General features: G+C 34.1%; 1 protein-coding gene and 1 long non-coding RNA gene across 2 annotated transcripts; one reads left to right on the plus strand and one right to left on the minus strand.

The window, feature by feature from the left end:
- The first annotated feature begins 699 nt into the window (after positions 1-699).
- Positions 700-1,900, plus strand: LOC132167657 (uncharacterized). Its single transcript, XR_009438701.1, has 3 exons — positions 700-930; positions 1,063-1,181; positions 1,266-1,900. It is a non-coding gene; the product is annotated as an uncharacterized LOC132167657 (long non-coding RNA).
- Positions 1,901-10,649: 8,749 nt separating this feature from the next.
- Positions 10,650-12,310, minus strand: LOC132167188 (protein PLANT CADMIUM RESISTANCE 1-like). The gene is made up of 4 exons (XM_059578096.1): positions 12,179-12,310; positions 11,674-11,745; positions 11,372-11,584; positions 10,650-10,777 (listed from the first exon to the last, which is right to left on the minus strand). The coding sequence occupies exons 1-4, from the start codon at positions 12,246-12,248 to the stop codon at positions 10,701-10,703; spliced, it is 432 nt and encodes a 143-aa protein (XP_059434079.1). The 5' UTR covers positions 12,249-12,310; the 3' UTR covers positions 10,650-10,700.
- Positions 12,311-12,583: the final 273 nt, after the last annotated feature.

Raw genomic sequence — 12,583 nt, forward strand, 5'->3', positions numbered from 1 at the left:
AACACAAAAAAAGTGAAAATTATTTGCACTTGCTCAGTCTTTAGCTCAAATTTGGAAATTGAAGCCAATTTTGTGGAAACCAAAACTTTTCCAGAATATTATTATTCTTAAATGCTGTTGATTAAGTATATGTAATCTCACCTCAAAAAGTTTTTCACATAGAGCTCATAAAAGTGGTCTGTGAGTCCTTATACATTTGTTAGCTTCTAAGAAATAAGTTATATATAATATTATTCTTAAGTAACTTTTCCAGAATATCATTCTTAAGCACTGACAATTTGATTAGTTAAAAAAGGAAGATAAGTTAATAGTCAATCTGATTTTTTTAGAGGAGAAAAAGGACAGATAGTTCATTGTAAAATTAGCATACCTATAATCCCCAGGTAATATAGGCAAAATTTTCCGAACTGGCCATGTTATAGAATCTTCAATAGCATCCCGTATGGTTTCCTGAACAAAATAAATTTCATTAGATTCCTAATGCTTGTTCATGATTTAAGCATTATGGGCTTAAGATATAATGACAGAATGCAGTGCAGGCAAAGTGATTCACATCTGTAGTAATATCACATGTGATGTTCTATTCCATCCCATCTGAAGTTCCTGCCTGCAAATGTGAGTTAACATAGCCTGGACTACTCCACCTGATATTGTTGATTCCTTCCAGAAAGTATTGGGCTAGTTATAAGACCAAAACATAACTTCTCTTCCAAGATTAGTCCAATAACACACGGATAGCCTTAAATGCCATCTGGCACCTGGTTGTGTGGAATTTGAAGCTAGTGAAAATCTTGCTAGATCTGAACATGCTGGTTTATGAGGCCAACCAACAGGATCAACAAAGAATTATAAGAACAAAAGGAAAAAAGAAAGAAAGAAAACAAGACAAACCCCATATCTGTGGAATATACCTTTTGAATTATACATTAGGTAAGTGGAAAAGTTTGAATTATACCTTTTGAATTATACCTTTTGAATTTATATTCTAGTTTGTCTTTATAGTTCACACTGCTTTTTATAGTTCACACTGCTTATACAATAATATTTTGAATTATACATTAGGTAAGTGGAAAAGTTACTCATTATAGCTGCCTAAATGGACAAGGATGGTGAAGTTGAATCTTTGTATACACGTATTCCAAATGATGAAGATTTTTTGGAGCAAGATTGCCCTCAAATAGGTTTGACTTTTCATCTTTTGTTTGTGTTATAATTTTGCTTTGACACACCAAGATGGCTTTTAACTTTGTATCCCATTTTGATAGATGTGGATGAAGAAGTTGAAGAACCAAATGTCTTAAGGATCACTTGTTCGGATGAAGAGTTGGATGGGGATGAAAGTTCGAATGAAGAGTTTGATCTTTTGATCCATTGAACATCATGGGGAAAATAAATGGAAAGGGAGGGAAGTGGGGCCAAGGTTTGAGCAAACTAGATATTTTCAGTTGTGGAGTTGAACCTTTTTCTTCTTTTTTCCCTTCCCAACAAACATTTTCCCTAGTGTCATATCTTAACTCTTTGATGGACTAGTTACTTGGTTATATTGGTGTAGAATGAAAACAGTACTCCTTGGCAGGCCACAACCACTCCTGTGGAGATGAGTCCTTTCATGTCAGCTAATAGAATTAAGAAGCCAATATTGCTTATCCACGGAGAAGACAATATTACAGGACATGCATTATAAAGTCCTGTAAATCATATATTTTTTTTTTAATGATATTGGCATCATAAAATTGCTTTGAACTTCAATATCTTGTTCTGCCCTGTGAAAATCCATGAAGATGTCTATAACAGTTCCATTATTTTCTGTTCGATGCTTGGTAATTTAGCTCACTTGGGTGCCATGACTTGGAAGTTTTCTGGATGATAACTTTTGTTGCAATCCAACATTGAACTCAATAATGTAAGTATTAACTCTTTTCTTCATACTACAGATTTTCAAAATTTTGGCATTTTGCGAAGTAATTTGGTTACTCTCTGTGTTAAAATACTTACCTAAAGAGGGAATAGATGTTTCTTCCTATGCTTCTTTGCAAATATTAGCATCCAATTTGTTGCTACCTATTTACACTTCTTGCATATTGATGGTTTTGAACCAAAAAGAAGAAAATCGCTTGTTCAAACTCTGCTGCTTTCTTGCATATACTCTGCAATTTCTAGCACAAAATGATTCACACAGCTCAAGGTGTCAGGGATCATATGACTTCCACTAACTGTCTTATCATTATTTTAAAAAAATCATAGCCATACAAACTTTCCCAATAATTAAAAATGCAGAGTATTGATTGAAACCTAAATATCTCTGGAGGTATATGCATCATGACAGAAGCTTAAACATTTGCCATTACATACACCCATATAAACAATATTAATCACTTACTATTTTTTCTTTTCCTTTTTCGTAAATGGTCAAATGTTTAAGAAATAAGGATAGTTGGGGTGAATAGATCATAATCCAATCATAATTAGATTTTTTTTTAAAAAAAAAAAAAAAAAAAAAATTAGTGTCGACAAATTAAAGTTCCAAATTATAAAAATCTGCAATGTTTATCCTGCATGCCAATAATGCAGCCAATAATGCATGCCAATTTTATCATGCATGTCCTCTAGGAAACTGATAGATAGTTGCAGAAATATTGTGTGTCAAATACTACTGATCTAAAAGCAGATATTGACGCATCTAAACATGATGTAAGCAAAGATGCTACAGGTTCCAAAAGCAACAAACGCATCAAATTTACGCAAAAACACACATCAATTTTATTTTCTTGAACATTGCGTCCAAGTGTAATTCAAAACTGTAATTTGACATGTCATTTGATCCTCATTGAGGCATCATTACGTAAATTTGATGGTTTTCCTCGTGAGATATCAATGCGTAAATTTGATGTCCGAAGTGTAATTCAATATTATTGAGACTTGAAATGTCACTTGATCCAATACTTGCAGTACTGCGTATATTTGAAGCTTGTAATTCTCACATGAATTTTAAAAATGCATGTGAAAATTATTTTCTCTAAGAATAAATGTCACATGCTTTGTTAATCCTATTAAAAATATATACCAGAATTGCTTGTTTTAAAAAAACTGATGTCAGTTTACACATGCTACAAAGAATGCCTGCCTGCTACAACTCCTCTTCACTTGTCTCATTTACACGTATGATGTATGCATAATAACGGTGAGTAGTCTAGCATTTCCCTTGAGCAACCATAATAGAAACCACAAGCAAATACCATAAAAAATTTGATGAATTTATATCTAAAGCAAACACTGTACTCCACAAATCAGTACAATATGTTTATTCCCTTAAATTCCAAAGTAAAGCTCATCTTAAGATTCAAGAGCCAAATATAGGGGGAACACAAAATGATCAAACTGCAGAATGTGTCCACTCATGACAGAAACAAAGAAAGATTTATTCTTCGGCAGTAACAACACTAATCTCACCCTTCTCCAACAAGTCATAAAATTGCCACACTTTCCTCTGTTCATTCCAGTGATGCATTTTCCAGAGGCCACCAGCAGCCAAACCAAGTGCCAACCCAATGCATAACTCCTTCACAACACTTGGTCCTTTCAAGGTGGCATGAGCAACCCTAGAGCCAGCCATTGTGCTTCTTTAGTAGAAAGCTTGTAAAGTCTGCAAGTAGAGACGACGGCCATTTTCATTATTTTCTTTTTAAGAGGCACAAAAGTAAAATCAACAAGCCAATCAATTAAAATAACCAAACAATATTTCCAAAGGATAAGTAAATGCCAGATTACAACTGTTATTACAAATTAATATTGTCATATTAGTTCAAACACCCAGTAAGTGAATTTGTTACAGAGTATATTACCGATCGACACGAGTCTTACTGCAGCTAGGGGCGAAACTACATTGTGAAGCCCCCAAGCCTCAACGCGTTCCCCATATATATATATATATATATATAACCCTTTCAAAATCAAATTTTTACTGCCCAAAAAAGTTCTTTTTGGTTTTGTCCCCTGCACCTAAAATTCTAGTTCCACCCTTGATATGCAGCCTATGAAAGAACAAGGACAAGCTAGTTATTGCAACTTCAATATTGTGAAAATCTTGATAATCATATGCTGCTAGAATCAAATATTAATTGCAACCTGACAGCTTCATACTCATGCAATGAGTTGCACGGTTAGACATTCAATTTGTTTATAAGAAAGCAAAGATCAGTGGGCAAACTTCTAATAACCTTTAGGTATCATCACTGGTTCATCATACATTAATGTTCACTTTAAATTCCAAATCTGTTCTTGTCCAATTATCAGTCTCAAGAAAACATATACTTTCCTACTCCAAAACCGCACATTTGACACCTAAAAAGGCCATAAAGTACAATTAAATGTCAATGCCCAGGTTCAGTGGAAAGAGAAAACTTTCCTATAACACTAAAATTGCATCAATACAATAATACATATAATCTCCAACAAGAAGTTCCAAATTTTAAAACGATGCTTTACCTTACCGCAACACAAGCACTCCCCACCAAAAACAAATATTCACTACCCAATCAAACATAGAACTAAAAAACAATAAAACCACCAAAACTGCCAGCTTTCTCGGCATCCAACCAAACAAAAACACATCAAAGACACAGAGGCCGAGAAAACAAAACCAAAACCCTAATCAGAAGAAAAAAAATCAATAATAAAAAGATCTAACAGGGGGATTTGAGTTTATAAGGAAGAAGACACACCAGGATGAGATCGAAGGGGGTGGCCTGGTCGACCTTGACGAACTCGGCGTCCTAGGCCTTGAGGTCGTTGTCGGAGGTGGAGCGTTCTTCGGACGCGGCGGCTGCTTTGGGAGTCTCGACGTGCTTCTTGCAGTACTCGGTGGCCGAAGACGTCGCCGGAGTGAGAGAGACAGAGACGAAACCTTGCGCCGGAGGAGAAAGAGGATGAGCGCGGGAGGGGGAGGGGGAGCGAGAGACTGAGGAATTTTGGATCTGAAAGGGGAAAAGACAGCGTGAATGGTTTAAAATTCAAACTTTTATTTTTTTATTATTTTTAAATGCCATGTAGGAGAGAAGTTGGTTTTAAGTTGGGTTTGTGTTGTGCCTTTAACATTTTCCATTCTAAAAATGTATACTGTAATTGCTGATATTCTCGGCCACGTCATCATAGTTTTATGATAATTGTATGAAAGTCTACTAAATATCAATTTTCATTTTAGTTTGTTATACAGTGTATTTTACATTGTCTAATTTCTTTCTAAGTTTCTAGAGTTACTTCCAGGTGTACTTTGATTAAAGTGTACATTACTTTCTCCTCACTACATGGTAATTAATCATAGACCATCGATAAGTCAATTTATAAATTAGTTTAGAGTAAAAGTTGGAATAATCCAAACATTTTCCTTTAATTTAAAAATAAAGGGTAAGATTTTACAAACTCCACAGTAAAGTAGAAACTAATTAAACTATATTTTTTTGATATTTTTTGAAAAAAATAAAAAGACAGGTGGAGAAACTGGTTGGGAGTCGAATAGGAGGGGCCTAAACGGTATGGAATTGGAATTCCAAGGGATCCAGGTCTGTGATAAGCCACTAACATCACCTTATTCTAGGCCTCCGTCTTCTAAAATTCAAAATATTATCCAACCCCATAGATCCAACTAGTTAGATCATCAATCCTCACTACAAAAAAAGGGGGTTTAGTGATCTAGCAACTGTTCACTAATTATTGCCACGTCACCATATTGTGACGTGCCAATTTCCAACACGTTACGAGAGTTTTTGGTAACATGTCAGTTTCAACACGTCACCATTTGGTGACGTGTTAAACCTACCACATTACCTTGTCAGTTGGACACGTTACCAAATTGTAACGTGTCATCTTCACACGTTACCGTTTGGTAACGTGTCATCTTGACACGTTATAAATTGGCAACGTGTCAAATTGACACATTACCATTTGGTAATGTCTGTAGATGACACGTTACCATTTGGTAACGTGTGAATATGGCACATTACCAAAAGTTTTATCCGCAACACTTGCACTCAATCGCAATAACAGAGACTCGGTTGTGCTCGATCGCAATAACGGGGACTTGGCTTACTATTTACAAATATAGTAACATGCCACAGTGGCACGTTACCAATTAGTAACATGCTACAATGGCACGTTACCAATTAGTAATGTGCCACATATGGCACATCACTACAAAGTGCCATGTGGCAGCGCCCCCCCGCTTTCTTCTTCTCTTTTCTTTTTTCCCCTTCTCCCGCCACGTGCAGTTCCTCTCCCTCTCTCTTTTTTTCTTTTCCAGCCCACTCGATCTTGTTTTATATATATATATATACACACATATATTAATTGAGCTTTTCTATAGTGTATATATGATTTAATTATCATTTTTTGTTAGCTACTTATTAATTTGTTTGAAATATATGATTTTTAGGGTCCCATGTTTGTATGATAGATACGTACGTAGGATTGTTAAATATGAGCATGAATGCAAAATATATCTATTTATTTATTATGTAATTAGTTTGAAATTAGCTAGATAATTTATTTTGCGTATGTTTTACAAACTTGATTATATATAAAAATGGTTAACAAAAAGAAAATAAACAATATATAGTATGCAAAAATACAACAAACCTGGCTAGCTAGACTTATTTTATTTAGGGTCTCAGTAACAAATGCTTTTCAATTTGTTTTATACACTTAGCAACCATCTCCATATTCTCCCATTGGTTAGCAATAGCATAATTAACATGATTAATCAAATATTATGAACAAAATTATTTAGGTTAATCATGTTATGCCCATGATCCAAATTGTAATTGAAATATTTTTAAAGAGAAACTTCACTTAACCCTATTAAACTTTCATCACTTTTGTAAGTTATATTTCGTAAATTACATAAACAAAATACTTATAAACCACTAGTCTAGGGCTAAAAGACAATATATATATATATATATATATATATATATATATATAAACAAAAAATAAGTAATTAACCTATTTTTGAGCATTCCTTTTTAAGATAAAAAGTAAGAGAATAATAATGCATTTATGTTTAAGTGGAGGATAATTTTTATATATTCATGTTTCTAATGTACGTAGTAACGCTATAGACAAGAGTTGGATGATGACATTCGGCATGCACGAAGTCAGGGATGACAACAGTGAGCCTCGGGTTGAGCTGCATGGTGAGGAAGAACATGTTGTGCATGACAAAGCCAATGGAGGTGACGTACGGAAGTACGAGGAATTGCTTTAAAAGGCAGACAAGCCGCTTCATGATAAGACCAAATATAGCATGCTGAGTGCTACTGTACATCTGTACAATTTGAAGTGTGTGGGTGGAGTTAGTAACACGATATTCTCGTGTTTCCTTGAGTTCATTAATCAGTTGCTGCCTGGAGATGATGAAACTTTGTCAGTTAATACATATGAGGCCAAACGGTTTCTAAGGGACATAAGACTCAGGTATAAGAAGATCTTGACTTGTTGTAATGATTGTATGTTGTTCTGGAAGGGCAATAAGGAGTTAGATTCATGTTTTTTTTTTAAAAAAAATAATAAAAATTCCTGCTATAATTGGTGACGTGTCAACTATGACACATCATCATATGGTGACGTGTGACAGTTCACACGTTACCACTATTAATAACGTGTCAGTTTGACATGTCACCCGTTATTAAACTGTTGTAACGTGCCAAACTTGACACGATACCATTAAGTGACGTGTCAAAATGACACGTTACCTAATTGTAACGTGTTAAATTGGACACGTTACTACAATTTTGGTAACGTGTCAACTATGACACGTTACCAAAATTGTAGTAACGTGTCCAATTTAACACGTTACTAAAAGGTAATATGTCATTAACTGAAACGTTACTAAATCCCCAGTAGTTATGACCAATTTTTTAACCTGCCAGGCACGTTACCAATGGCACGTTACTAACATTTAGTAACGTGTCAACAGCCTTGACACATCACTACAGACCCGTGACAGAAAAAGAAAAAGAAAAAGAAAAAGAAAAAGAAAGAAAAAAAAAAAAAAAAAAAATTGTAGTGCCTATTGTATTATGGAAACTCCAACTTAGCCAATTTTGCTTTTATTGACCCCTACGTTGAACCCATGATTCCCTTATTTTTGCTAGTTTTAGACGTAGATGTTGTTTCCTTCTTTACAGATGTCATACCGTCGTCTATCTTTGCTGCCAATTGCTGGATTTGAGCCCTTCATCCTACAATTAATTCCTAGAACTCGTATTTATTGGACCCCATTTCAGACTCTCAACGATCAAAGCGTGGTTGGAACTCATGTATATTGGACCCCATTTCAGACTTTAGGCAATCAAAGCATGGGTCTAACATGGCTGTCACTTTGTTACGTTCTCGGGATTCCAAACATGTAACCGGTTTATGAATTGGAAATTCTAACTTCTTTCGATATTCGAGGAATATTGGAGCTCTATTGATAGACCAATTAGAGGAGCTCTCAACTTTTACAAACACAAGATTTGAATAAATTCTTTACTACCTTCTTATTCCATAGCATTGCAGTATTTAAAGAGTAAAATTACAGCTGAAAATATAGTTCCATACGTATAGGACTTTACACTGACCCTCGACTCCTAAAGCAATAAAGATAACTTGCTGTCAACTAAACCCACTCCTAAAGCAATAAGGATAAGAACTTCTAATACAATAAAGATATATAACTAAATAAATAAGCTATGTGACAGACCCATCAAATAGCAATACTAACCAATTAGAGGAAAAAAAACAAAGAAAAAGAAAATAGCAATACTAACGGACCCAATGAAAATAGACCACTGCAATCCTATATTTGAACCTTTTAATGAATGAGGTATTTTCAAACAAGAACTCTACCTGCTTTGTGTTTACTTAAAATTGATGTTGCTTTTAAAATTAACATTAAATTTGTCATAAATCATGGTAATTTTAAATTATCCCTGCACCTCCCACTCACATGGCAGTGGGGAAAAATTTTGCAACATATCTCAAAGCTTCTCTCATCTGCTTTAAAGAAGCAGGGAAGAAAATGTGAATGCCATTATTATACCGAATATGAAGCGAAAGACAAAATGCATGGAACTTGTTTGGAAACCATGAATTTAGTAAAGAAAATAAACATACCTCTTTCGACATCATGAATGGTCAATCTGGGCTGGTTGTCGACAACCGTAATCCAGAAACATCACAACCTGCTTCCCCTTGAAAGCTGAGACAATCTGCTAGAACTTTTTGTTGGAAATAATTTGGATGGTGCACAAAATTCTTATTAAAATAAAATAATACAAATCTGAAAATTAACAATAAAATAAATAAATTACAAGAGATGAAAAGTAGGATATGGAAAGATCTCACAATGTTATAGAATCATGCAAGAACATTATCCTTAAAGGTTGATTCGTGCCTCCCGGAGTATATTACTCGGTGCGATCGCATCTCTTGACACGCAATCTCCCAGGATTAGACTATAACTCCCAGGATTAGACTATAGCATATACCTTCGTTAAGGACGCACTTCCAATAACGAAGCTAGTAGAACAACCCTTTGATTGTCTTGAAGAAAAACCACATAGAGAAAAACAAAGAATAAAAGACACTAGGTCAACCTTTAACTAGTTCATGTGGCTAATTTATTGGGATAGGATAGAAATCTATGCGCTAGTTTTTTATGGGAAAAATAGAATACCTCTCTATATGAAAAAGTATAACTTATTTATAGTGATATTCTTTGTTAGAAAGATATCACATAATCTTTGTTAAAAACTTGATAAACTTTTAATACCAAACTGTCATAACATTAAAGGTTAAAATCATCAAGTTGACCAACAATAATAATGACCGGCCAACTGTCATAACTAATATTTTCTCAAAATCTCATGTCTTAATAACAGCCATTAATGCTTAGAAAAATAATAATAGTTGTTAATAATTATAAAAATATAAATGCATGTTAATGACCAAATGGTCAAAACAAAAAACGACCCCTCTAAGAAAGAATGGTCATTTTACTATAGTAACGTCCCTAATTAAATAATTGGAGATGTTGCAACAGTGCACGTCCCCAATTATCCATTTTATTTGATTTCTAATAATGATTGTGAATTCAATTGGATTATATTAATTGGCCACACCAATGGGGAGCAAACAATCCCTCAACAATAGAATTAGGATTTTCTCAATTTCATTTGAACTGGAGAATATCCAATTAATTAGTTATAGTAGATGATATTTTTGTCCACTCAAAAAGTAAAAAGACAAAAGTACCCGTCTACTATAACTAATTGGATATTATCCAGTTTGGTTGACCTAGAGAGGAACAGTAGGGCATGCACTTGGAAGATCCAAAAGCCTTCAATTGCTTTCTTTCTTAAAGGGAAGAAGACAATAGTAAAAGATCAAATATGTGATCGCTTATTAATTCCAACAGATTACACAAACACAGAAACTAACATTATTAATATTTATAAGTTTTTGCAAGCTAGCACACGACATATATAACTAGGTTTTTTATTTTATTTTTTTATTTTAAGTACAAAGCCAAAGTCAAGGGGACACAAAAGAGACCAGCAAATTAAGCAAACCCAAGAAGGTACAACGTTAAATATTATATATTATCCCAACTAATTAATAACACTCCCCATGCACGCATGCAAATTTTCTTCAATTCAGCAGTATCACCGCTTCATCGCTCCTTCCACAGCCGGAGCCAGCGCCACTCCTTGATTGTTCATTTGCGCGTTCCCATGCCATCCTTAAAACCATATCCAACAACCAAAACCAACCAACCATTAAAATTAACTTAAACACTATATATTTAGTTTCAATTATATATATATATTTTGTTAAATTACCAATTATCCCAAAAGCTTAAATTGATAGGAAAGGTAAATTTAAAGCTTGTTCGGAATTGCGTTTGAGAAATAATGTTTTTAAGTCAAAAAGAACTTTTGAGCAAAAGGTTTATTTTTAAGCTTTTGTCAAAAGTACTTTTTGGTCATTTTTAAGCTTTTTTTACCCTTAAAATCGCTTTTAATTTTTTTACCAAACGAGTACTTTTTACGCAATCTTAAGCATTTAACTATTACTTTAACGCTCCTCCTAACATGTGAGCTCAAACTCAATTTTTTAATAGGTGAGATCTAACACGTAGAATATTTAATTGAAATGGGAGTGAAATGACGGAGTCAAGGTTCGATCCTGGACTTTTGGCTCTAATACCAGATTAAATTACCAGTTATCCCAAAAACTTCAGTTGATAGGAAGAGGTAAATTTAATCACTTAACCATTACTTTAATTATATATATATATATATATATATATATATATATATATATTATTAATTACCATGGGGCACGTCAAACCCACGGTTCTTGAGCTCACGATATTCTTGGCACAAGGCACAATGAAGGCAGAAAAGATGAACACAGCAATCCAAACAGGGGCTCTCCTCCAACATATACTGTTTTCGCAGTTTTTGACGATAAACGCATGAGTAACAAAAGCCACAACTTGTGAAAAGACTTATCAGGAAAAACAGGGCTGCATTTCCACAGCAGGCTGCAAAATTTCCACAAAACACAACTCAAATATTAATTTATTTATTTGCATAATATTTAAACTATATATATTCTTTCTGCTTCACTCACAGGATTCTCCTTTATCTACAATCTCGGAGATCTGCCCGAAAGTAATGCATGGACACCAAAATGTCACGAAACCTGTGACAGAATTAGCACATTAATTAGTTTAAAACCCAAATATTTCAATCATTGTACATAAGAATTTTCTTTATAGATCATTGAAAGAAGAAAAGATTTTTTTTTTTTTTTCAATAAATGGGATATATGGGGCTTTGCCCTTTTTAGGTCTTCGAGACATCATGTAAAGCTCCCCTTCCACACGGCCGGTCAGGTTATAAAGCTTTGGCATTCGCCCACAATCATGGCCCCAAGAAATTAGTTGTACTACTACTCAAGGTATCGAGGGTTGAACCAAGTAACTTACCACTCGAGTTAATCCCTTGGGGGTGAAGAAAAGAACTTTTAACATCGCTTAATGCATAACATAATCTCTTCTTCAAGTAAGTTAAAAATTAAAAAATTAAAAAAATAATAATAAAAAAAAAATAAAGAGAAAGGAGAAGAAATTTACAGCTACGCATGTCGGAGAAGCAGTCCCAGAGGCCGGTTGACCAAGTGCCTTCACCCTTTGGTTGAGCCATTTTAGAGCCAGCAACCTTAATTGTTTCAATGAGCTCAGGTTTGGAAAACAAAAATGGGTGAAAATTAACCAGCTCTGCATGGAGAGAGCTGATTATTCTGATTGTATATAGAGAGAGAGAGAGAGAGCTAGCAGGGGTGGATTGGTATCTTTTGTGTGGGGTCTGAAGCTACTTAAATAAATAAATATTTATTTTTAAAAAAAATTAATAAGTATCACATTTTTCATAAGCGTTTATATATAAAAGCTTCTCTTGGACAAGGTTTTGGGTCTTCACAAGCTCGCATGGCCATTTAAAAAAAAAAAAAAAAAAAAAAAAAAATTCTGACGTTCATG

Source organism: Corylus avellana, chromosome ca1 (assembly GCF_901000735.1).
Source record: "Corylus avellana chromosome ca1, CavTom2PMs-1.0".
NCBI lineage: Eukaryota > Viridiplantae > Streptophyta > Magnoliopsida > Fagales > Betulaceae > Corylus > Corylus avellana.